General features: G+C 44.9%; 1 protein-coding gene across 1 annotated transcript in view; it reads left to right on the top strand.

Moving 5' to 3' along the window:
• The window catches only part of TMEM182 (transmembrane protein 182), a 35,928-nt gene extending 17,809 nt beyond the window's left edge, over nucleotides 1-18,119 (top strand). The window contains exon 5 of the mRNA XM_030569899.1: nucleotides 17,132-18,119. Within this exon, the coding sequence (XP_030425759.1) occupies nucleotides 17,132-17,367 (236 nt within the window). The 3' untranslated portion in view covers nucleotides 17,368-18,119. The remainder of the gene's footprint in view (nucleotides 1-17,131) is intronic.
• Nucleotides 18,120-27,068: the final 8,949 nt, after the last annotated feature.

Below are 27,068 nucleotides of genomic sequence, written 5' to 3'. Positions count from 1 at the left end.
GGTACTTTTACTAAAGGCCACAGTTGCGCTATCCACAGACCAGAGAGTCACCAAAATCTGGCTGTGCTCCCATGACCATGAAACAACACGCTTTGCAAAAGGCTTGTTCTGCTCACTCTCCATTGCAAACACAGAAGGCTCTCTGATGGTGTTTGCAGCTCAGTGGTCAGAAGACAATGGAAGGGTTAATGCTGTTTTAACTTGAGTTGATTGGAGATTGTTGGGATAGAGAGGACAAAGGAAGTTGGCCCATGGTATTATAAGATAGTTTTGGTGGACTCCCAGCACCTGAGTCAAGCAGGACTCCATTTATACTGCACAGCAATAGGGCTTGAACCCTGACTCCTGGCTTGATATGGGCTCAGACCTTCCACCCCCACAGGATCCTAGTTCCAAGCCTGAGTCTGAGAGATGTGCGCAGATGGAATTGGGGTTTAGTGGCCCCCCAGAGACTCTAAGCTGCTATGAAAATACATGAAGGGTGCCGAAAAAAGGCATAAGTTTTAACCAATTTAGAGTCCCTCTAAACTTATCTCTGAATTTGCCCTAAATATACTCTCCTATATTCCTGCTTCCTTTTGTACTGGTGCTTACATTTTACATAAAAGAATAAGCAGTGTTATGCTATTCCCTCACTTATTGACTCCCATAGCTCATTGGAAATAGTTGTCATTTTCCATCAAAGTAAAACTTTCTCAACAATAACACTATATTGGCAGGTTATTAAGTTGCAAGGGTATTACCTCCTACCCCCACTACACTTCATCTGCTCCTCTTTGATGGTATAATGTAAATATTACAAAAGCAAAAACACTCGGAGCTGAAATTGAAACTTTTACTCTTAACTCACATATTACACAATATATAGTCTCCCGGTGTACAAGTGCACAACTGATATGGGAAAGCCCTGCATAAGTACTAAGTATTTTATATTATTATTATTACTGATTATTTAAAACCCCCCAAACATTTGCATTTGTTCCTCTAGCTCCCACTTCATCATTTCTTTTTTCAAAGTTAAGAATTTATAGGAAATCGTAGGGTATCGTTCCTAGCTTTAAATGCTTTATAAATCTTTATGCTGTGGTGTTGTTGCCATGTCAGTCCTGTGATATTAGAGAATCAAGGTGGAGGAGGTAATCTCTTTTACTATCCAATAAAAGATATCACCTCACCCACCTTGTCTCTCTTGTACAGCTTTATTCTTTTACAGGCTAACAATCCTTGGAAGTCCTTTTTTCTTTCTCTCTCTCAGAGCTCTTATTCAGAAGACATTAATCTGGACTTGTGAGACAGCAGAATATTTGCATTTGTGATGAGGCAGTAGGAAAGCAGTATAAACTAGTGGATAGGGCACTGAATATACTTGGGTTGTATCCTTGACTGACACTGGTCTGGTGAGTGACCTCGGACAAGTCACTTCACATCTCTCTATTTCTTCTCCCTCCTTTTGTCTATTTTAATTGTAAAAGTGTCTGGGAAGGCACTACCTCTCATTACTGGTTTGTACAATACCTAGGTCACTAGGGCCCTAGTCTAGGCACTACTGAAATATCAATAATAATGAAGAAAAGCTGAGAAATTGGACAAAATCCGACTCTGATTTACCAGGAGTGATACCAAAGAGAATGACTTGTGACATTATCTGGACTAGTACATTTTGAACCAAAATATGGCTGCTAGAACCAGTGGAGAACAAGTGCAAGTGTGTGTGAGAGCAATGTGGATGGAGGCAGTATGCCTGTGTAAGGAATAATGCCTGCTGGATGCTTGAGGAGGTGTATTGAGAATGCTGGCCTTGCAGCCAGAGCTCCTCCTCCAGTGCATGCAACAACAGTGGCTTTCATAGTGCAGGCAGTAAGTAGCATTATGGCTGTCTCTGGTGTGAATATATTACAGAAGGGGAATGGGTGCATTCCAGAACATACTCACTGACAGCAGTAAAGCCTATGATTACCATTTGCCTAATCCTGCAAGGTATTGCGCATCTTCTGGGATGAATTTAGAGTCTTGATGGGATTCACTATCCCCTGTGAAACGCACAGCACATTGCAGGATCAGGCCCTTGTGGGCACTTAAGATCTGGAATGTATTGAGGATTATTTCATTTCTTTACAGATAGAGATAGAATATGTGAAGAGAATGATGGCTTCTTTTTAGCTTCCCAATTAGGGCTAAAATCTGCCCTCAGATGTAACATGCCAACACCATTATTATTCTATGTGAGATCTGGTGCGCATATCTCAGATCTCACTATCTCCTATTAAGGTCCCAGGAGTGATCATGACAGTGGCTAGAGTATGAGGAAAGTCTGAAGTAAACCTGAGGACAAAAAGGGATTATAAAAAGTTGCCTGCAAATTAGAGGAGTTCTAATCTCCTAGGCACAAGCAAAAGGCTCACATCATTCTGTCTAGCACCTGTTGTCTTCACATCTGTGTAGTGAAAGATTTGTGCTATAAACAGCCACTCTACACTGACAAGTGAAAGGCATTTCTATGAGGGAAGAATGAGTATTAAAGGCCAAGAAACTGCCTCTTGAATTCATAGACATTTCTAAAGGTTTTGTATTCTTTTTCTTCTGCAATATGCAAAAGTATTTGTTTGAAAGAAATTCAAAAGAACAAATGCTAACGACAGAAAAGACTGACCTCAGAGAAGTCCATGTCTTATCACACTGCACAGTGCTGTGTATCAAACATGTGTGTTCTTAAAAAAATTAAATGCAAAATGGAAAGAAAAGCGGGGGGTGGGGGGCGGGAGAAGAGTATTTATTTATCCTAATCTCTCTCAGACATATTTCATGTTCTAGAAATAATTTCGCCCATCATTCCTGATTCATCCAACTGCTGTTTTATTCTATGCTTTGCAAGGGCAAATGGACACCCACACCATTTGCAAAAGGTCTAGAAGCTCAAAAATGTAGAAATATACCACAGTCTGAAATGTTGCTAAAAATATCTGTTTCGTAAAATTGTGAGGTTTTTTTTTTTTTTTTTAATCTCAGTCATTTTGTCTGGAAGCTTGACCAAGAAAGTTCATGACAGATTGTCAGCATAAGATTTCCCCAATAAAGATATTCATTTTGCTACATTCTGCTTTGTAATGAACTGAGATTCTAATTACACTTGGAATGCATGCTTGCTAGATTTTTATTGGCATGACTAATATTTAGAAGGAGAGAGATGAGCTAGTGGTGAAAATTTGTGACTATAAAAATAAGATGGAGCAACCACAGCAAATTATTTAACAGTAAATTTTTTCCTGCAACCTTCCACAAGTGATGTAAACTTTATCTAAATAAATACTCATTGCAAATGAAGCACATACTTTTGATCTCAGTCATATAAGGTTTATACTGACTTTGTTATTTCTCGTGATTTACACTAGTGAATTAGCTTGAAAGTGAGGCCCAAAGCTTGTACATATTGGGGAATATACAGCATTATGCTGATTTAGCTTGTTGTCTCAAAGCTTCAAACACCAAAACTAGTTATGTTTTTCTTATTACCTTGTAGAGAAACTTCCTTAAAAAATTATTATATCGCCTGTATATAAAATGAAGTACTTACATATTATGGTAATAGTTGCCAGTTTAAAAACCCTTAAACAGATAAACACAGAATAAAATAAAAAAATCACTGTTGCTTGGTAAGCTTTTGAATAGTCTCTGATCTCTATGATTCCCATTTAGTTAAAATCCTTGCTTGTAGTATTGACACCTACCTGTGTGTGTGATAGGGAGCTCTACTTACTGCTGGAAGGCGCATCCTCCTGGCTGTTCTGGAGATTAGCTCCACCAAGCAGACACTCCTTCCTGTGATTGCAGTCCATCTCTCTCTCTCTCTCTCTTTCTCTCTGTGCAGCCCCTCTCATCCCAGGAGCTGCTGCTTTCTTTCTGTATGTTGGCCCTCCAGCCAGGTCACGCAGCAGTTTTCCCTTTCTATGATGTTCATTCAAGGTCTGTCTCCATAGGCAGTGTGAGGCATAGGGTGACCAGAGAGCAAATGTGAAAAATCGGGATTGAGGTGGGGGGTAATAGGAGCCTATATAAGAAAAAAAACCCAACATCAGGACTGTCCCTATAAAATCAGGACATCTGGTCACCCTAGTCAGGCAGTCCTCACACTATGTCTCTTCAGCAGTATTCATATCCACTGCCCTTAGCTTTTCCAGTCAGCAGTGGTTGGTAGGGGAACCCAGGCTCATCCTCTACTATGGGTTCCAGTCCAGGGTCCCGTAGTGAACAGTTAAGATCTGTATCTACATCAGCTTTACTGCTCTTACCCATGGACTCCTTCCTACCATGCTGCTTCTTCTCTTCCTTTCCCCTTACCTCAGGGAGCGGCAAGGGGGATGCGAGCGAGGGGACCGCAGGCTTCCTCCCTACTGTTCCCCACATTGTTGCTAGCCTTCTGGCTATATAGAATCTCTGTCTATTCCCTCACAGATTAGCTTCCTTCTAACTAGTGTCCCACACAGAACCTAAATCTCCCCCTTTGCAGCCTAATTGGCTGATTGGACCCACCTGCCCTAATTCAGCTCTGTCAGGGCCAATGTGGTGAATACACACCATTGCACTGTGATATGTGCTTCACCAACCAGTTATAATTGATACAACAAGTTGACAGCTTGAATATGCCAGAAGGCACCATGGTCTTTTGCACAGGTTGCAGGACTAGAAGTCAGAAGACGTACCTGAGTTTTATTATTGGTTCTGCCACTGATTTCCTATGAGACTTTGAGCAAATCACTTATGACCTGGTTTTTAGAGGAGCTGAGTTGTCAAGAGTAATGGATGTATGCTCAGAACCTCTGAAAATCAGATTAATCTCTCTGCCTCATTTATCTTTCTGTAAAATGGAGATAATTATATTAATTCATGCTTATATAGTGCTTTTTATCTGGAGATCTTTAAGCACTATATAAGTGCTGAGTGCTGTTTATGTGATTCTGTTAATAATTCTGATATTGTATGTTTCAGAAAAATGCTCTTACATGTTGTACATAAGGTAACGGCTAACTATGTCAGTCCACAGGATTATTGTTTTTACCTTCTGTTTGGTGCTAATTTTGGAATATTTAGCTCTTGACTCTTTCACACCTTTCTGTTTTGCTAAAAAGATGTGTTGCAACCGCACATTAAATTGTCTCAAATGAAACTGGGAAATTCTTATTTAAGAGTCAGTACCTTACTACTAGATAAATGTTTAGGGCTCTAGTCCCCATTCAGTAAGCAAACAGCTTCTCTTTGAATCAATATCACTATGTGTGAAGTATAGGAGGAAAGTCCCATTAAAGACAATGAAATTTAAACGTGCTTAAAGTTTAGCACACATGTGTGGTTTACTCAATAGGGATGGTTTACTAAAAGGAAGCCTCCAACCCTAATATCAGACATTTCCAAGCAGATGATTTAGAAATAAAGCAGACACTGTATGCTGATGATTTGCTGCTCAGTTCCTGACATTGCTATTAGTAGGGTGTTTTTCTCAAATATCTTGAAATCAGAATGAAATGGACAAAAAAATGGAGTTTTGCCTCGTACTAAATTCTGCTTCCCAACCTATTTTTTATGTTTTCTTTTGTGATAGAATGCACAAGGATTTAAGTTCTGAGTTGTCCAATTTTTGCCTGACTTTAATTCATCAATAAACACAGAGTTTCCCAAACTTGGGACGCCGCTTGTGTAGGGAAAGCCCCTGGCGGGCCGGGCCGGTTTGTTTACCTGCCTTGTGGGCAGATCTGGCTGATCGCGGCTTGGTGTCCCAAGTTTGGGAAACACTGAACTAAAAGATAGAAAACTTAGTAGTCCTTATTACCTGGTGGGGGCACTTAGAAACAATAAAAATGGTCTTAGTGCCTCAGTTAACAAATTTATATATGGTCCCTTTCATTTCCATCTCACTTTTCCAGAAGTATTTTTCTCTCTGCTTAGGTTACATTTTCTTAAGCAAGTTTCCCTACATTACAATTTGGCATACATAAGTCTCAATGCCCTGCTGTGAAATCACATGATGATATCTGGCTTAGTCTATGTTGCTTTACTCTCCTTTTGCAGTTTTTGCTCCCATCTCTGCAGCTATTCAAGGTTGGGCCCTTACTTAAGAATTCATAAGGGTTGCTCAGTATTGCTGTGAGTATGAAGGGTGATGATAGTAAGATATCAGGTTTTAGGAATCAGTCATTTTTAATGCCAGAAGCTCTAACCACATTATCTAGTACATAGCTGCACAGTGCACTGGAGATTGAAAGTGCTAGAGGTCTATAAAGACTAGTTATTTTTAGCTGTTATTACAATAAAAGCACCTATGTCACCTCTTTATCTTATTATTTACTCTGTGTGAAATACATCCCTGTGGAGAGAGCCAGCACAAGGCCCATGTGCCACTGAAGTCCCATTGTACCCTCTTTTGAGGGACGTAAAATGATCTGTAGATATGGTGTTGATATGACGTGTAGGCCCCTTGGTAAAGGTCCCCTGTTCTTTGCAAACAAATCTTGTTTCTGACTTAACAAACTCACTACACCAAACACATCTCTTCCAGGTTATTTATCCAGAAGAGATAACATAAGGTGTCCACAGAAAGCTCATAACTTATCGAAACTCATCACCATTGTGAGATGCATGTATGGGAAATACGTAAGGAATAATGTAACTATAGTGAAAGTATGCTTTGTGGACTTTGAGTAAAATTCAGTCACCAAGGGATAATGTCGCAGTGCAGAGGGGAGTTGTCACTTCTGCCTGGTTAGCTGGTGACGTAATGCAAAGCTCAGTTGTCTAGCCTTGCTCCACCCCAGGACTGTCAACGGAAAACCATCAGAGTTAACTGCAAATAATCAAAAACACTTAGAGGTAAAAAAAGACACATTACAATAGACAGAGGATCGCCCTGTCTGTGAGTAAAGACAAAAGACTTTCAGTATAACACACGGTGGGGAGGGGCACTCTGTATCCATTAACAGAGGCGACATTATGGAGTAGGGTGTTTTCTTTGGCCATGTCTACATCTAAAATTTTGCAGCGCTGGTTGTTACAGCTGTATTAGTACAGCTGTATAGGGCCAGCGCTGCAGAGTGGCCACACTTACAGCAACCAGCGCCGCAAGTGGTGTTAGATGTGGCCACACTGCAGCGCTGTTGGGCGGCTTCAAGGGGGGTTCCGGGAACGCGAGAGCAAACCGGGAAAGGAGACCAGCTTTGCCGCGGTTTGCTCTCGCGTTCCCGGAGCCACCCAGCAAACCGCTGGGAAGGAGACCTGCTTGCTCGGGGTTCCGGGAATGAGAGAGCAAACCGGGAAAGGAGACCAGCTTCGCCGCGGTTTGCTCTCGCGTTCCCGGAGCCACCCAGCAAACCGCAGGGAAGGAGACCTGCTTGCTCGGGGTTCCGGGAACGAGAGAGCAAACCGGGAAAGGAGACCAGCTTCGCCGCGGTTTGCTCTCGCGTTCCCGGAGCCACCCAGCAAACCGCAGGGAAGGAGACCTGCTTGCTCGGGGTTCCGGGAACTAGAGAGCAAACCGGGAAAGGAGACCAGCTTTGCCGCGGTTTGCTCTCGCGTTCCCGGAGCCACCCAGCAAACCACAGGGAAGGAGACCTGCTTGCTCGGGGTTCCGGGAACTAGAGAGCAAACCGGGAAAGGAGACCAGCTTCGCCGCGGTTTGCTCTCGCGTTCCCGGAGCCACCCAGCAAACCGCAGGGAAGGAGACCTGCTTGCTCGGGGTTCCGGGAACGAGAGAGCAAACCGGGAAAGGAGACCAGCTTGATTACCAGAGGCTTCCTCCTTCCACGGAGGTCAAGAAAAGCGCTGGTAAGTGTCTACATTGGATTACCAGCACTGGATCACCAGCGCTGGATCCTCTACACCCGAGACAAAACGGGAGTACGGCCAGCGCTGCAAACAGGGAGTTGCAGCGCTGGTGATGCCCTGCAGATGTGTACACCTTCAAAGTTGCAGCGCTGTAACTCCCTCACCAGCGCTGCAACTTTCTGATGTAGACAAGCCCACTGAAGTTTTCATCCTGGTTCCTGTAAAACCAGTCAGCTCTCCAATAGACTGAACTTTGCAGGGAACACCTACTTTACTACATAGGAAACATGACTGTTAATAAGTGTAGGCATTTTATGATTTTGTTTTGTTTCATAACCACTTGTTTCTACCACTCATTTGTTTCTAGTGGAATCACTATTCCTTCTTGAATAAACCATCTCTTGTTTTATTACAAGTGCTGTGTGTTATACAGGCGCAGTGATTTAAGGTAAAACTAGTAGACTAGAGTGAAGTGCTTCTTTGGGGGCAGAGGATCTGGGATTTCTGTGAGAAGCCAGTGTCGGGCTGGATATCAGAGGGGAACGCTTCAAAGGGATGTGGGGCACACCTATTGTTAACCCGCAAGGCAAAGACAGAGCTGGCATAGCTCAGACTAGTGCTTGAATGGCAGACAGGCTGGTGGTGTTAGGGAGATAACATCCAGCCACTATGGGCAAGGCCACCTTTCACTAGAGGCAGGAGGTAACAAGGTGACTCCGGTCCCAGGTACCCCAAAAACAGTCACAGTTGACCATCTGCAGAGATAATCTCATCCTCTATATGGGTTTCGTCACATAATTATTAAGGCATCTTTCAATATTTAGGTACTATCTTGGGCTAATGCCGTCTCTGCTATACTCCATTAATGTATTTGGCCCTGAGACTTTACTCCCGTTACACAGAAAACTACTAGAATGTGTCCTTTATAATTCTGTTTGGTTCCAATTTTGTGCTAGTCCTCTACAGTATCTGTTATTGTTAGGTGTCCTGTTACAACAGTGGTTCCCAAACTGGGGTTCGTGAACCCCTGGGGGTTCGCTAAATGTTATAAGGGGGTCTCGGGAAAAATTCCCTAATGGTGGATAGAGCTGTCCCTAGGGTCTCCGGGCAGCACGGGGCCAGCAGCCCGGAGCCCCTGGTCTTCGCCCCCAAGAGCTAAGCAGATCAAAGCAAACATATCTATCAGACTCAGGAGATTTAAACTTCAAGACTCCTTATAAGAAATGGAAAGGGAGGTGGATATTTTTTATGGTTGTTTTTAAAATTAAGTAGGCAGCTAGTATTGTTTTTAAAATGATTATGAAGATCAAGTTTAAGCTTTCTTGTAACATGCATTGTTTGCCTGGACTGCTCAAGCTGAATGCTTGTGTGGGAGGAACTCTTTGAGTTGGCTTGTTAAATATCTTCATCCATGGGACCCTTGTCTTATAACAGGCTTATTCAAAGTGATACAAGCTACGAAAGTGAGATCTTTGAAGAGTGTTGCCATTTTCATAATGTAATAAAATACTGTAATGATAAATAATAATAAATAGTGTGTAATAAGCATGTCATAAAAACAAATTTTATATTTCCAAGATAGCTGCTTTTATAATTTATACTCAGGTAAAGGAGAAAATCCCTGGAAATATTCATTTTTAGGAGGGGGTTCACGAGACTTGACATTTTAGTGAAAGGGGTTCACGGGTTGTTAAAGTTTGGGAACCACTGTTACAAGATTCTCTTACTCAATTTCACGTTTATTCAGAGAGTCTGCAATTTGATTTCTTCTTGTGCATGTTTTGCCCTGAGGTTATCCCTCTATCTCAGATTGTTTCACTAATACTAGTTGTATGTCTAATAGAACATCAGTACTACATTTAATCAAGATTGAGGGTTTTTTGCTTAAAAAATTTTCAAAATTTAATTTATACCTTGTAGAGTTGGGTTTTTGACTCTGTCATGAAATCAAACACTTGGAAAATAAGTAATCCCGAATGTGTATTTCATCGATGGGCAGTGTGTATAGAGGCCTGCCTCAGGGCTTGTCTACACTACAGAGTTGCAGCGCTGGTGAGGGGGTTACAGCGCTGCAACTTAGGATGTGTACACACCTGCACGGCACTACCAGCGCTGCAACTCCCTGTTTGCAGCGCTGGCCGTACACCCGGTTGAGCCTCGGGTGTAGAGGATCCAGCGCTGGATCACCAGCGCTGGTCATCAGGTGTAGACACTCACCAGCGTTTTTGTTGACCTCCGTGGCATAAGCAGGTATCCCAGCATACCTGAAGAAGCCTCTCTGGTAATCAAGCAAACTCCACTGCCCTGTGCTCACCTGACCCCTCCTTTAAATGCCCCGGGAAATTTAAAAATCCCCTTCCTGTTTGCTCAGCCAGGTGTGGAGTGCAATTAATCTATCAATCACTCAGCGACCATGCCTCCACGCACCAAACGAGCCCCAGCATGGACCAATGCAGAGCTGCAGGACCTCATTAGTGTTTGGGGAGAGAAGGCTGTGCAAACACAGCTGCGCTCCAGAAGGAGAAATTATGATACGTATGGGCAGATATCGCAGTCCTTGATGAGAAGGGGCCATGAACGGGACGCCTTGCAGTGCAGGGTAAAAATTAAAGAGCTGAGGAGTGCTTACTGCAAAGCCCGTGAGGGAAATCGCCGCTCAGGAGCTGCCCCCACAACCTGCCGCTTTTACAAGGAGCTGGATACCATACTTGGGTGTGACCCCACTGCCAATCCTAGGAGTACGATGGAGAGTTCAGAGCAGGGAGCAGTGGGGGATGGTGTAGAGGACGGAGACAGTGAGGCTACTGGCATGGAGGGAGACACCCCGGAGTCCCAGGACACATGCAGCCAGGATTTCTTCTCAAGCCCGGAGGAGGCTAGCCAGTCGCAGCAGCTGGAAGCTGATGTTGAGGAGGAAGCTGAGGATCGTGCTCGAGGTAAGTAGATTTCTGTGTTTTGGGAGAGGAGGATTTTGGTTATGGCTGCCTGCATACATGCCTAAATGTGGAATAGCCCATTGATTTGATCTGTCACGTCTCTGTAATCTGCCTCAGTAATCTCTTGAAATATTTCTGCAAGAGCGTTTGCAATTTGCTTTCTCAAATTGATCGGGAGAGCCACCGTGGTCCCTGTCCCGGTCAGGCTAACTCGTCCGATCCACTGTGCAGCGAGGGGTGGGGGGACCATGGCTGCACACAGGCAAGCTGCATAGGGGCCAGGGCGGTATCCACATTCCTGTAGAAGACCCTTCCTCTCTTCCCAGGTAACACGCAGCAGTGATATGTCTGGCAGTAGGAAACCCTGTTGAGAGTTTAGGGGTAATTGAGTGCAGGGCGCCAGATTCACGGTTCCCCAGCCCATGGCACTCTGTTTTCCCCCCCACCCCCTTCCCAGCACGTAGGCAGCCCCGCGGTGTGCTCCCGTGTTTCCCCACCCCCCCCCCCAGCACGTAGGCAGCCATGCGGTGTGCTCCGGTGTTCCCCGGCCCCCCCTCCAAGCAGGTATCCTTCCCCGCTGTGTGCTCTGGTGTTCCCCGACCCCCATCCAAGCAGGCACCCAGCCCTGCGGTGTGCTCTGGTGTTCCCCGACCCCCCCCTCCAAGCAGGCACCCAGCCCCGCGGTGTGCTCTGGTGTTCCCCGACCCCCCTCCAAGCAGGCATCCAGCCACGCGGTGTGCTCCGGTGTTCCCCGACCCCCCCCTCCAAGCAGGCACCCAGCCCCGCGGTGTGCTCTGGTGTTCCCTGACCCCCACCCAAGCAGGCATCCAGGCCCGCGGTGTGCTCTGGTGTTCCCCGACCCCCATCCAAGCAGGCATCCAGGCCCGCGGTGTGCTCTGGTGTTCCCCGACCCCCATCTAAGCAGGCATCCAGCACCACGTTTCCACCCCCCCCTCACCGTCAGGATGGCGTGAACGCGGACCAAAGAAACGCCCCCCCCCAAGCAGCTAGCTCACCACCTTCCTGTTCACTACTGTCCCTTCTTCAGGACACCAGCTACCCCCTATACCCATTGCTGATAAACCCCAGTGACCCAGTGGTCAATTCCCACTCCCAAGGGGAAATCGGGGCAAAACCACTCACCCCATTTCTCGCCATGACTTAGCTTGCCTGCCCTCTCTGTGTTATGTGAGGTATGTGAGAAGGATGCTACCAAAAGTCTCAAAAGTCCTTCAAACTGTGATAATAAACAATGATGCCTCTGTGTATTACATGGTTCTATCTGTGTTTTCTAGGGACCTTGACTACTGCAGCCGTATCACCGGCCTCACGTAGCTGGCAGAACTTGAGACGGAATCCTAGGAAATCAAAAGAGGAATTGATCAAGTCTGTTATGAGCCACTACAACAGAGAAAGTAGGAATACAGAGGAATGGAGAGAGAAGACGTATGAATGGAGAAGCAGTACAGGACTGGAGAAAGAGTGTACATGAATGGAGAAAGAGTGTACATGAATGGAGGCAAACAGAAAGCAGGAGAAAGGAATTGTCTGCCAAAAAAACCACAAAGCAGATGATAAGCCTCCTGTCTCGCCAAACTGAGTCTTTCGAGTCTCTTGTAGCCATGCAGACAAATATGTACCGTGGTAACCCACAGCCCTCCCAAAGACCTCTTCCTTGTTCCCCAGTCTTTCCACAAAACAGCTTTCTCCAGCAGCCAGTTCCATATTATCCCCAGCTGCCCCCAACACCTATAAGATCACCTACCAGCCCTGATAACTATAATTCTTACCCTGTTCACTCCACCCCCACTGTTCTGCAGCATAGTAATGCTGAAGTGCAGCAGACAGGGAATATTGATCAAAATAGGACATATTAAAACCTGTAAATGTACAGTCCACCACCCCTACCCCATTGCCTGTTATGTACTGTTTGTTGAATAAAGTTTTTTCTTTCTATTTCTTTCACTATGTTTTATTGTTGCTGGAAGTGGGAAATATTACACAGCAAGGTAAAGAAAAGCACATCAAATGCATCAAACATTACTGTTGGCTCTCAGCATCAAATTGCTCCCTTAAAGCATCCCTAATCCTTGAAGCCCTTTCCTGGGCCTCCCTATTAGCCCTGCTCTCTGGCTGAGCAAACTCATCCTCCAGGCGTCGAACCTCGGAGGTCCATTCCTCACTGAATCTTTCACCCTTCCCTTCACAAATATTATGGAGGGTGCAGCACGCGGATATAACTGCGGTGATGCTGCTTTCCATCAAATCTAGCTTCCCATAAAGACAGCGCCAGCGAGCTTTCAAACGGCCAAAAGCACACTCCACAGTCATTCTGCACCGGCTCAGCCTGTAGTTGAACCGGTCCTTGCTCCTGTCAAGCTTCCCTGTATATGGTTTCATGAGCCATGGCATTAAGGGGTAAGCGGGGTCTCCAAGGATCACAGTGGGCATTTCCACGTCCCCTACTGTGATCTTGCGGTCTGGGAAAAAAGTCCCAGCCCTCAGCCTCCTGAACAGGGCACTGTTCCTAAATATGCATGCATCGTGCACCTTTCCAGGCCATCCTGAGTAAATGTCAGTGAAACGCCCACGGTGATCCACAAGCGCTTTCAGAACCACGGAGAAATACCCCTTGCGATTAACATACTCTGATGCCAGGTGGGGTGGTGACAGAATAGGAATATGAGTCCCATCTATTGCCCCTCCATAGTTAGGGAACCCCATTTCTGCAAAGCCATCTACAATGTCCTGCACGTTCCCAAGAGTCACAGTTCTTCTTAGCAGGGTGCGATTAATGGCCCTTCAAACTTGCATCAGCACCATTCCAACGGTAGACTTTCCCACTCCAAACTGGTTCGCCACCGATCTGAAGCAGTCTGGAGTTGCCAGCTTCCAGATTGCAATATCCACCCGCTTCTCCACAGGCAGGGCAGTTCTAAATCTCGTGTCCCTGCGCCGCAGGGTAGGGGCGAGCTCAGCACACAGTGCCATGAAAGTGGCTTTTCTCATCCGAAAGTTCTGCAGCCACTGCTCGTCATCCCACCACTGAGTGCTGGTTTCCCGAGCCCAAACGCGCCGGTCCACGGAGCTGAGCACGTCTGTTACTGCCACAAGCAATGTACTGTCTTCACAGTGAGGCGATTCAATATCATCGTCTGACTCCTCAGTCTCACTGTCACTCTCATTTTTCAGCTGAAGGAATAGCTCCACTGCCAAGCGCGATGTGCTGGCAACATTCATCAATAAGGTCGTCAGCTGCTCAGGATCCATTTATAAAAAAAATCGCAGAAAAAGCGCTGTACAATCACAATGCTGCCACGCTGCTCCGAATGTGTACCAAAGCACCACGGGGTGTTGGAACAGGAACAGGAAGCGGAAAGACAATCACACTTCCTTCCCCTTCCCACAAGCCACAGTGCCGATATGGGACAAGGTGCTCTGTGGGATAGCCGCCCACAATGCACCACTCCCAACAGCGCTGCAGTGTGGCCACATTTAACACCACTTGCAGCGCTGGTTTCTGTAAGTGTGGCCACTCTGCAGCGCTGGCCCTATACAGCTGTACTACCACAGCTGTAACAACCAGCGCTGCAAAATTGTAGATGTAGACATACCCTCACTCTTTATATAGCAGTTCTGCTTGCCTTCAGTCTCATTAAAATTGCAGATCCTTTGGGAATTTAAGTCATGGTTTGATTATGCCTCAGGTTAACCACTTTAGCTCTTTTTTGGTAGTCTTCAAAATCTAGTTTTCTTAAACTTTAAACAGTTGTCTGTCTCCTGTCAGATGTTCATGAGGCAGTGTAGATGTATTTTGTTTTGACAATAAAGTACCATGTCAGAGCACTCAAATCTCTCATTTTGGGTTGACTAATGATTCATTAATACAATTCAGCTGGTTTTAGGCCTTTTATATTTAACTACTTGATGGCAATTGACTTCACAGTTAGAGACCTGGAAAACCAAGCTCCTAGTAGAAAATAATTGACCTCCAGTTTTCACAAATGTGCTACCACATTCCAGAAATGAGTGTCTGGCTGGAAACCCCTTTATTTATTTAATAACACGTAGCACTTGTCTTTTCAAGGGTCACACCAACAGTAAGTCTCTCAATAAACCTCTGAAGTAGGTAAATATTATTCCCATTTTACAGACGATGCACAGAGAAATTCAGGTTAAAATTTTACAAAAAAATCTGGGTGCCCATCCTTGGTCTGATTTTTCAGAAGTGTCGGGATATGCTATGCCAATTGAAATCAAAGAGAGCTGTGAAAATGAGTACCAAGGTTGCTCAAATTGAACAGACAACATCTCAATATATTTTAGCTTATGTTCTTCAGCAGAGTTCAGAGTAAAAACAGAAGAAGACTTTGACTCCCACTCCCCTGCTCTTTCCTGTGCAATATATTGACTGTCACTTTTTCTGCAAAGTGCCCAATAAATGAGTATTTTTTTAATATTACTGAACAGTGGACTCTTCATATAAGCATCATGGAATGGAGATTTAATAAGTAGGTGTGACAATGCGCAATTCAACCCCTGCGGCACCTCCTGCTGGTCGTTTCAGGGCATTAGCATTTCCAGTCTCCGGAGCGCCCTCTGCAGGCCGGTGTCCACTACCCCCCATGTCCCTCCCAGGACCCGGTTCCCCTTTCCACTGGGGTGCTGCCCTCTGACAGTAACCCCACAGTCTCTGGGTCTCCCCCTTCCAGGGGAACCCCCACCCACTATCCCCACCTCACCTCAGCATATGGCTACTGCCCAGTCCCCATCTAGCCCCCATTCACTGGGGCAGACTGCGGTGTGTTCACCACTCATCACGGGCAAAGGGGTTTGGACCTGCTGCCTCTGCTTACCCTTGGGCTGCCTCCTGCAACCTCAGTACCTATTCAGCCTTATACTAGGCCTGCAGCCTGGGGGTTTCCAGGCCAGAGCTCACCAGCCCCTCTGGCCTTCCCCCAGCCCTGCTCCTACTCAAGTACACTTCCTAGCAACCAGGCCCCTCCCTTGCAAATGCTAGAGAGAGAGTGTCTGTTTGTTCCTGGCCTGCTGCTCATTTATAAGGGCCGGCTTCCGTCTGATTGGGACATGGCTGCAGCTGTGGCTGTTTCCCCAATCAGCTGAGGCTTGCTGCTTTCTTAGCAGCAGCCCTCTCGCAGTCTCAGCCCTCTCCCAGGGCTGATTTCAAGCCCTTCATGGCAGGAGCAGGTGACCACCCCGCTACAGTAGGACATCCCTCTAACATTTTAACATTTGAATGACTGTAAGGCAGCAAACTGAGGGCTTGATCCTGTAATCTCAGTATACCCAGAACTCCCATTGTCATAAATGGGAGTCTTGGAGTGTGCAAAAAAATCAGGATCAGGCCCTTACCTTAACAGATGATCCCCAACTCCGGTCCGGCATCCATGCTGCAAGGTCGTATTTTTGAAATACTAATATTCCATCGGAATAAAATGTAGTAGTGGGCATGTAACCAATACCTCAGCCAGGCACTGGGGGTGCATTTGGCTCCATCTACCTGGTTCTGGTACATAAAATAGTAGCAAAGCGATTAATAAAGTTTATGGGACATGTGTTCCTGTTTTTCCATTTGTAAGCAATCCACGGGGTCTCCAGAATGGTGACAGGGAAAAGGCCATTTGTATTATGGTGGATTTCTTTCAGGATGCTATTTTAAATCTGATGTAAATATTAACATACTACTTCATTTTTATTACTAACATTTTAATTTTTTTCATATTGCAGTCCTAGTCTAGAGGGAAATTTGGCAGACTTTTTCAGTGGGATGCAGCAGGATTTGCCTGTAAAATGATTGAGTGGAATATCCCAACTGAATACATTTTAAATGATGCCATTGACATTAGGCACCATCGTGAAGTGCCTTGGTGTGGACATATCAAAGAGGTGAAGGGATTGCAGGAATCTCCCTCCCACCCTTCCTTCCTCACCTTCTTGACATCCTGCACAAGATCTAGACTCAGAAGCAATTCCTGAACTTGGGGAGTAGAGAGATATCTCTAGACCCCTCACGGGTTCAGGTACAATGCAGTGGATACCCAGCCAAATCCAAGACATAAACATGTTTCTGTTTTGCTTCATTGTGGCTTTGAACTGCATACAAGAACCAGCAGTGCTCTTGCAATTGGCTCCCTTTGGGCTGATGCTTCCCTATCTATGCCCCTCTGGTGCAGCCCAGAAACAAAAAAGGGGAAGTTAATACTGCTCAGAGCAGCAGTAGGCAACAAATATGTGAAGATAGCTAACAGTGCCTAGTAAACCAGACTTGATCATTGACTGGTTCCGAGGTGATACTATAATCGGTAAATATAATAATTATTTATTTCATATCCCTTAACAGTAAAATTCTGATGTTTCTTTTTCAGGCATCTTGTTTTCACTGGTGGTCGTGATGTATGTCATCTGGGTCCAGGCAATGGCTGATCTGGAAAACTACACGAATATGAAAAAAATTGATTGCCCAGACTTTGTTGCTTATGTGCACTATGGCTGGTCTTTCATACTGGCTCCTATAGGAATATTTTTTGCTTTGTTTGCAGGAATGCTCTTCCTATTAGTAGGGCGTACTATTCAATTGCACTCTGACTTATCACACATCTAATAATGGGTATACTGGGATTGTGATAAAATTTTTAAACTGGAACACAAATTATGTACATTATTGCCACTACTACTATATAGCATTTGTAGAGGCACTTCTAGAATTGCTTAAGTTACTTGTTTAATTGAAATGTTCCTATGGGACATAAAACTCACTATAGGAAAAAAAATAACTTTCATTCCTATCCAATTTCTTTAAGTTCTTTAAGTTCTACATGGAATGGTTCTTCACATAACATTAGATCTCCATGCAAACACAGGAGGGCAAAAAAACACCAACATAAAAATGGGTCAAATCAGGATTTTCTACGTTTGTCTTAGCCATTTACTTTGTGCCACTGTCAAAAAAGTCCTTGTGGAGAATGGTAAAGACAGAGGAAAACAAGTGTTCAGCAGAGTAATTTAATCCACCTCCTCTCCCCCTTTCCAAAACTTTCCTTTGCTTTAATATGAACAAACACTTCTGCACTTAAAAATAGAGTACAATTATTCATGCAGAATCCAGATGAACTGGGCAGTAGAGAAGATGATTCCAGTGAATAATGATTTGAAGCTAGTATCTATATGTAATAGTTTAACTGTTAACATGATATGTTTTACTGCTATGTAAACATTTGAAAGCTGTATTCTTCTATATTCTGAAATCTGTGTTCATTTGTTGCATGGTTCTGTAAGCCAAAATAATATAGTTAAACTACTAACTAAAGGTATGCCAAAATTATATAATAAAACATACGGTGTAGATTTTTTATATCAAGTTTTTATCTGGACATTTTGTAGGTATGTTTGATGATTGGTTTTTTCAAACATTATCTGTGATTTACATACTTTAAATAGTGAAAAATTGCTGTATAATGAGATTTTTAATTAAAAAAGTTTATTATGAACACAATATAAAGTGCATGAACATGAAGAAACTTGCACAAATACAGACAGATATCATCTTCCTTTCCAAATGCAAACGGATGGATATCATACCAAATGGACTAAAGGTAAAAAATCCACTGCTATCTACATACTACACAGACCACAGTGAGAGATTATGCCATACTCTGTCAAAGAAACTGAGGAACCACCTGATCAGCATCCTATACAGCAAACAGGAAAACATCAAAAAAGAGCTTTCCAACCTGGAGAATCTCATAAATAACCAAACTTCCATACAAACGGACTTCACTAAAATAAGACAAGAAATCGACATTACTCACTTCACCTCTCTACAAAGGATAAAGGACTGTAAGCTGTCTAAACTCCTACCTGCCACATGGGGCCACAACCATGGTACCCCTAACCCACCCAGCAATATCGTCAATCTATCCAACCACACACTCAGCCCAGAAGAAAAGCTGTCCTATCTCAGGGACTCTTTCTGCCCTGCCACCCTCACTAACATGATACAGTTCTGCGGCGATCTGGAAGCCTACTTCCGCCGTCTCCGACTCAAAGAACACTTTCAGGACAACACTGAACAGCGCACTGATGCACAGGTACCCTCCCACCAACAGCACAAGAAGAAAAACACCACATGGACTCCTCCTGAGGGTCGAAATGACAGTCTGGACCTATACATAGAGTGCTTCCGCTGACGTGCACAGGCAGAAATTGTGGAAAAACAACATCACTTGCCTCATAACCTAAGTCGTGCAGAACACAATGCCATCCACAGCCTCAGAAACCACCCTGACATTATAATCAAAGAGGCTGATAAAGGAGGTGCTGTTGTCATTATGAACAGGTCTGACTACCAAAAGGAGGCCGCCAGACAACTCTCCGGTACCAATTTCTACAGGCCACTTTCCTCAGATCCCACTGAGGAATACACTAAGAAACTGCACCATCTACTCAGGACACTCTCTACACCAGTGGTCCCCAACCTTTTTGTGGCCAGTAGCACATTCATGTTTTCAGAAGAGTGTGGCAGGCGCCAACAATTTTTCAAGGCTTATTTTGTATTTGTACATTAAATAATACAAAAAAAATCATATTTAATATTACATAATATATGAATCCATAAGATAAAAAGGGTAATTTTACATGTAAAAGGTATTAATTAAATTATTTGGCAATTACTCTTTCACCTTACCATGTGAATTTGCTCTTTTTTACCTACCTGTAAGAAAAATTAAGGAGTTTTTACAAAATAAATATCATAAACAGTTTTCATCTTATTTATTTTAAAAAAGTAAAACATTGTTGAACTGCTGGTCCAAATATATTTATTTATTCTTACTTTAACATAGAATGAAGCCTGCAGCCCTGGAGTTCTCTGTCCCTGGCAGGCGCGGGGCCCCGGCTTCTCTCTGGCTTAAGCCATGGCCCTGCGCCTGCCAGCTCTGGAGTTCTCTGTCCCTGGCAGGGGCGGGGCCATGGCTTCTCTCCGGCTTCAAAGAGAGAACAGGGAACAGAGAACACCAGCGCCCACATCCTGCAGCCCCAGAGAAGACGGAGAGAAACAGCAGCCTGCGCCTGCCAGGGTCAGAGAATGCTGGTGCCCACAACCTGCAGCCCCGGAATTCTCTGTCCTCAGCAAGCGTGGGGCCCCAGCTTCTCTCCCCTGCTGGGCACTAGGCGGGCGCACATAAATGCTCCAGCGGGCACCATGGTGCCCACGGGCACTGCGTTGGGGACCACTGCTCTACACTAACACCGGAACAAATCAACATACCCTTAGAGCCCTGACCAATGTTATTCTGTCTACTACCCAAGATCCACAAACCCGGAAATCCTGGACGCCCCATCATCTCGGGCATTGGCACTGTCACTGAAGGACTGTCTGGATATGTGGACTCTCTACTCAGACCCTATGCCACCAGCACTTCCAGCTGTCTCCGTGACACCACTGATTTCCTGAGAAAACTACAATGCATTGGTGACCTTCCAGAAAACACCATTCCTAGCCACCATGGATGTAGAGGCTCTCTACACAAACATTCCACACACAGATGGAGTACAAGCTGTCAGGAACAGTATCCCTGATGATGACACAGCACAACTGATTGCTGAGCTCTGTGCCTTTATCCTCACACACAACTATTTCAAATTTGATGACAATATATATCTCCAGATCAGTGGCACCACCATGGGCACCTGCATGGCCCCACAAGATGCCAACATTTTTATGGCTGACCTGGAACAATGCATCCTCAGCTCTCGTCCACTCACAACCCTTCTCTACCTATGCTACATTGATGACATCTTCATCATCTGGACCCATGGGAAGGAGAGTCTGGAAAAATTCCACCACGATTTCAACAGCTTTCACCCCACCATCAACCTCAGCCTGGACCAATCTACATGGGAGATCCACTTCTTTGACACCACGGTGCAAATAAGTGATGGTCACATCAACACCACCCTATACCGAAAACCTACCAATCGATATGCCTACCTTCATGCCTCCAGCTTCCATCCCAGGCACACCACACATTCCATTGTCTACAGCCAAGCACTGAGGTACAACCGCATCTGCTCTAAACCCTCAGACAGAGACCAACACCTACAAAATCTCCACCAAGCATTCTCAAAACTACAATACCCGCACGAGGAAATAAGGAAACAGATCAACAGAGCCAGACGTGTACCCAGAAGCCTCCTACTGCAAGACAAACCCAAGAAAGAAACCAACAGGACTCTACTGGCCATCACATACAGTACCCAGCTAAAACCCCTCCCATGCTTCATCTGGGATCTACAACCTATCCTGGACAATGATCCCACACTTTCACAGGCCTTGGGTGGCAGGCCAGTCCTTGCCCACAGACAACCTGCCAACCTGAAGCATATTCTCACAGGTAACTGCACACCGCACCATAGTAACTCTAACCCAGGAACCAATCCATGCATCAAACCTCAGTGCCAACTCTGCCCACATATCTACACCAGCGACACCATCACAGGACCTAACCAGATCAGCCACACCATCACCGGTTCATTCACCTGCACATCCACCAATGTAACATACGAGATCGTATGCCAGCAATGCCTCCCTGCTATGTACATCGGCCAAACCGGACAGTCTACAGAAAAGGATAAATGGACACAAATCAGATATTAGGAATGGCAATATACAAAAACCTGTAGGAGAACACTTCAACCTCCCTGGCCACACCATAGCAGATCTTAAGGTGGCCATCCTGCAATAAAAAAACTTCAGGACCAGACTTCAAAGAGAAACTGCTGAGCTTCAGTTCATCTGCAAATTTGACACCATCCGCTCAGGATTAAACAAAGACTGTGAATGGCTTGCCAACTACAAAACCAGTTTCTCCTCCCTTGGTTTTCACACCTCAGCTGCTAGAAGAGGGTCTCATCCTCCCTGATTGAACTAACCTCGTTATCTCTAGCTTGCTTCTTGCTTGCATATATATACATGCCCCTGGAAATTTCCACTACATGCATTTGACAAAGTGGGTATTCACTAACGAAAGCTCATGCTCCAAAACGTCTGTTAGTCTATAAGGTGCCACAGGACTCTTTGCTGCTTTTACAGATCCAGACTAACACAGCTACCCCTCTGATACATGTAATTCTTCTGCAGCCCTCAATTTTCTAAATATTTGTATCTGAAATCTAGAACATGATAGACCAAATCCTGCTTGCCTGCAAATAGTCCCAATGAAAGCAATGAGACTACTCCACTGAAGAGGGAAGCAGGATTTGGACCTACATTATGTAACTGGAGATAACTGGCTGTGTGTGTTTGTGCCTGCGTGCATGAGTGTAGGTGCTTGTATTCCTAGAGTGGAGGGGTAGAGTTCTAATATTAGGCAAAGTTCTTTTGCTTGGTATTAGTTCTGGTTGAAATTCAATCCATCTGAGAGCATGGGTAGAGTTTGCACTTTGTAACTCAGTGCAAAGTAGTCTTGGGTGATGGAGAAACATAAAGATTATATGTTGGTTTCTTCTAGTACCCAGTGCTTCCTTCCACAGCTGTTATGAGTACTAATGGCATCTCTAACTGGCAGGAATGCAGTGACCTCTTAGAAGATGTGGTGGGATAGATTGTCTGTTGCTTCCAGTTCAGCAGCACTCCAGATTAACTCCCCACCCCTTGCAGATGTATTGTGATCCTGTCCTGAATTACATGATCATATGCTGTTTCTCAAATAGTGCATTACGTCCTCTTTTTTTCCTCTATAACCTTAGATATTCAATGGCAATTATGTGAGTCAATCTGATGATCAAGAACTATTTGACTAGAAAACATTGGCAAGCCCTGTCCAATGCTCCTCAGGAGGGAATCCTTCTCCCCAACCCTTTAGGAGGTCAGCAGGGGGTGACACACTTCCCTGAAATCCTTAGAAGCTGTGGAGTGCTGAGAAGCCTCAGAGCTGGGCTCCTTCCTGCAAACCTTACAATGTGTGCAACAGCAACTAATAGATTCTTCAAGGAATGAGCCAAAGGCTCCTGTGGAGCCCTTAATTCAGTCTATGTGCATTTTCAGAACTCTTTCTATTATGTAGCTAAATTGGCTAGCTACCTACGTGCAATTCAGCTTTCCTTAATGGTGCACTTTGGGCCAGATTGTGGCATAAACTAAATAGGAGGATAAAGGAGCTATGTACAATATGTTGTTCCCATACCTTTCACTTGGAAATTCAGTGATGCCTTTTTACTGAACTTTGAAATCTTGCCTTTCTTTGAATGGATTATGTCACTCACGTCTCAGCAGCATGCTAACTTTTAGTAAAGGCTTGAATATTCCATTTAGCTGGTTACCCTCACTTTCTAGCCTGTACTAAATGGCTGAGACTCGGGACATTTTCACTCAAATTCACACTTTGGAATTATTCTACCATTGTGATGTAGCAATTACTTTAATTTCCATCATCTTTTCTGCTCTTTTGTCAGAACTCAGGTGGCACAGAGCAGAATGGTGCCTTTTTTTGTTAAACCCATTTTTCTCATTTATTCGAAGTACAGAAGTCAGATTATGGGATATTTTGTTTAGACATCATGGGTTAGATCCTCATCTAGTGTAAAACAGCATAGCTCTATTAAGGTCAGTGAAGCTCTGCTGATTTACACCACCTGAGGATCTGATTTGGTTGTTTGGTTCTACTGTCGGTTGGGTAGTCTCTCCAATTTCCATAAAAAAGCATCAGGGCCAGATTGTCACTACAAGCATAAGAACATAAGAACAGCCGTACCGGGTCAGACCAAAGGTCTATCTAGTCCAGTATCTGTCTACTGACAGTGGCCAATGCCAGGTGCCCCAGAGGGAGTGAAGCCCATGCAGAGGCTAGACCCTGCCTTACACCTGTCATGCAGGCTATTTGGACTAGTTGGGTTGAGAGGGGCTATGTTTACACACACTCACAATACAGCAGCAGGTGGAGCTGAGCCATTGGGCGGAATGTTATAATATGCTGCTGTTGTAGACCAGCAGTAAAGTGGGGGAAGAAGGGTGGGAATGGTGCTCAGAGGTGCTGTTTCCTGATGCGTCAAGCTGTGCCTAAAAGCCTTTGGTACTTTGGTTTTCAATACATTTAATTACAGAGAAACGGCCTTTTAAGTACTCCAGGAAGGGCAGGCTAGCTAGAGAGTCTTGCTCTGCGGTATTCTTCAGATTTAATTTTTCTCTAGAAACACGGGTGGTGACACCAGTATTTTCGTTATTAGAGCACAGTAAAAGATTTTTAAAAGTGGTTAAATGCTTTAATCTAAAAATCTGGTGAAATTTATCAAATTAATTTTTCCCAACTGTATCTCTATTTTAATTGACCTTGCAGCTGACCAGTTGGTGGGAAATAGTAAGAAAAAAATGTTTATCAATTAATTTATCTGGAAAAAGATTGTGAAAAGAGACAAATAAATAATAAAAAATATTTTGATCCCAGTCCTTATCACAGTACTATGTTGGAGGCTGGCAGTGTTACTAGGAATCTTGGTTCCCAGCAAAAAGGAGGCTGCAAGGGGCATTCACTTTGCAGAGAACAATGCAGAGACGACACTATGGAGCAGTGCCCTCTGGCAGCCATTTGATGCAGTGTTATTGGTTCCAGAGGAAGGGACTGATACAAAATGGCAAATGCTGCTGTAGCTGAGATTACAATGAAAGATTCTTCCTAGTTTATTCTAGTTTCTAGGCGGGTTGCCTGAGTTCCTGCTGAGCATGATCTTCATTAGGTTCCTGGTAATTTATTAATATTTAAATTAGTGAGACAAAGGAATTATATCCTTTGTGGAAACAAAGAAAGAATCTGGCTTTATTACTCTGCAGGGTGTTTAGCTATTAGTCACAAACTCCAAAAAAAGCCCCGCAATGTGTTAGTAAACTGTTAATAACAGAACATGTGAGTAGTATCCGTGCTGCTTTCCACATCCTTGAACAGTTGCTTATTCTCTTTTAATAGGTGATTCCAAGTGTTAAACCTCACACAGGTGTTAGGTGGTAAGTTGTCACAGCCCTTACTCAGTCATGCAAGGAAGTGATTCAAAATTAAAAAAACTGGGCATGCTTGAGAAAAGAAGACTGAGCAGGGACCAGTTGACAGTCTTCAAATATGTTAAGTGCTGTTATAAAGAGGATCATGATCAGTTGTTCTCCATGTCCACTGAAGGCCGGGCAAGAAGTAATGGGCTTAATCTGCAGCAAGGGAGATTTAGGTTAAATATTAGGAAAAACTTTCTAACTACATAGATAGTTAAGTTCTAGAATAGGCTTCCAAGGGAAGTAGTGGAATCCCCATCACTGGAGGTTTTTAAGAACAGGTTGGACAAACACCTATGAGAGATGGTCAAGGACAGTGGTCTCCAATCTTTTTATGCCCATGATCACTTTTTGAATTTAAAGGCAACCCAGTATCTACCTTGCCCCTTCCATGAGGCCCTGCCCCTTCCTCAAAGCCCTGCCCCACTCACTTCATCCCCCCTCTCTCCATCACTCACTCTCCCCCAACCTCACTCACTTTCACCGGGCTGGGGCAAAGAGTTTGGGTTTGGGAGGGGGTGCAGGCTCTGGGCTGGGACTGGGGCTGGGGTTTGGCGTGCAGGAGGGGTATGGGGTTCTGGCTCTGGGAGGGGGCTTAGGGCTGGGGGTTGGGGTGCAGCCTCCCGCTAGGGGCACTTACTGCGTGTGGCTCCCTGTTAGGGGCACAGTGAGGCCAAGGCAGGCTCCCTGCCTGCCCCGGCCCCATGCTGCTCCTGGAAGGGGCCAAGGTGTCTCTGTGGCCCTTGAGAGAGAGGACTGGTGACATGTGGCTCTGCACACTGCCCCTCTCTGCAGGCACCACCCCCAACGCTCCTATTGGCCAAAGTTCCCCATCCTGGCCAGTGGGAGCTGCGGGGGCAGTGCTTGCAGAACGAGCAGCACACAGAGACCCCTGCCCCCTAGAGGTCACAGGGGCATGCTGGCCGCTTCTGGGAGTGGCGTGAGGCCATGGCAGGCAGGGAGCCTGCCTTAGTGGCAGCCCTGCTACACCGCTGGAGATCGCAATCAACTGGGAGAGTCCCCAGGATCGACCAGTCAATTGCGATTGGTGGGTTGGTGACCACTGGCTTAGGAGGTTTGCCTGGTCCTGCCTCAGTGCAGGGAGCTGGACTACATGACCTCTTGAGGTGCCTACCGGCCCTACATCTCTATGATTCTAAGCAAGAAGAAGTAAGCTGACCCTCACCCTTACTGCCCTGCATGGCCCTGCCCAGATAGTGTCCCCAGCTGAGGAGTAGGGAAGACGAAGAGCTATATGTGCAACACTCTCCTCTGTAGGGGGGGCAGGGAGGGGATGGAGCCAGAGTCTCCATGAAGTCCACCAGGGTCTTTGATATTTCTCATTGATTTTACAGGAATGATACTACACTGATGGGCAGCAGCATAAAACCTTGAAGTAGTAGAGTGGAAAGAGCCCTGCTTCTGTGCTCCCCTCTCCCGCTCCCACTTGTCAACCAGAGTAGCTGGCCAGGTGCACAGAAAGTGTAAACTGCTCCATTAAAAGGATGAAGTAATTAACTCTTCCCCATAGCAAGGGGGAACTGTGATCATCTGAGTCATAATTCAGTCCCTAGTCTGCCCCTGAGGCAGTGCAGCTATGCGTTGCTCCTTACTCAGGGCAGACTGTAAAGTTACAATCTTAGCCCCTATGAGTAACTGCTCACCAGTAAGAATAGGGGGTTCACAATCTGGCCCTAAAGGGCTACAAAATATTCTCACAGCACAAAGCAGAAATTCACTGTCCTCTTAAATGGGAATAACTCTACTTAGCCCCACCCTGAGGCTGGAATTTGAGCTAGTAACAGCTGAATTCAGAAGGCTGAGGCACTAAAGCCCAGTAATTTATGAATCAGACACTAAGCCACAGTCTTGCCATAGAGGATTGTAATGTCTTGAGCATGCTATAGCTTGAATCAAATGTACCATTCTGCAGGTACAATTAAGAATTCTTTCAAATTGAAACAAGGTACATATGTTGGGATGCCGACTTACACAAACTGGCTTGCTTGCACTGTTCAAAAAATGTACTGTTTATATGTGTTCAAGAGAGACAAAACCCTGCCTCAGTATACCAATTAGAACAGTAACTTATAGATTCATAGATTTTAAGACCAGAAGGGACCACTGTAATCAGCTTGTCTGACCTCCTGTATATATCAAAGGCAATAGTATTTCCCTGTATTAATTCCTGCTTCATGACCCATAGCTGTAGTTGAAATAGAGAATAATTTTCAGAAAGACATCCATGATTTAAAAATTACCAGTGATGT

This window comes from Gopherus evgoodei, chromosome 1 (assembly GCF_007399415.2).
Source record: "Gopherus evgoodei ecotype Sinaloan lineage chromosome 1, rGopEvg1_v1.p, whole genome shotgun sequence".
In the NCBI taxonomy this organism is placed as follows: domain Eukaryota; kingdom Metazoa; phylum Chordata; order Testudines; family Testudinidae; genus Gopherus; species Gopherus evgoodei.
The sequence above is the reverse complement of the archived record's forward strand: the minus strand, read 5'-3'. Positions and strand labels throughout refer to the sequence as shown.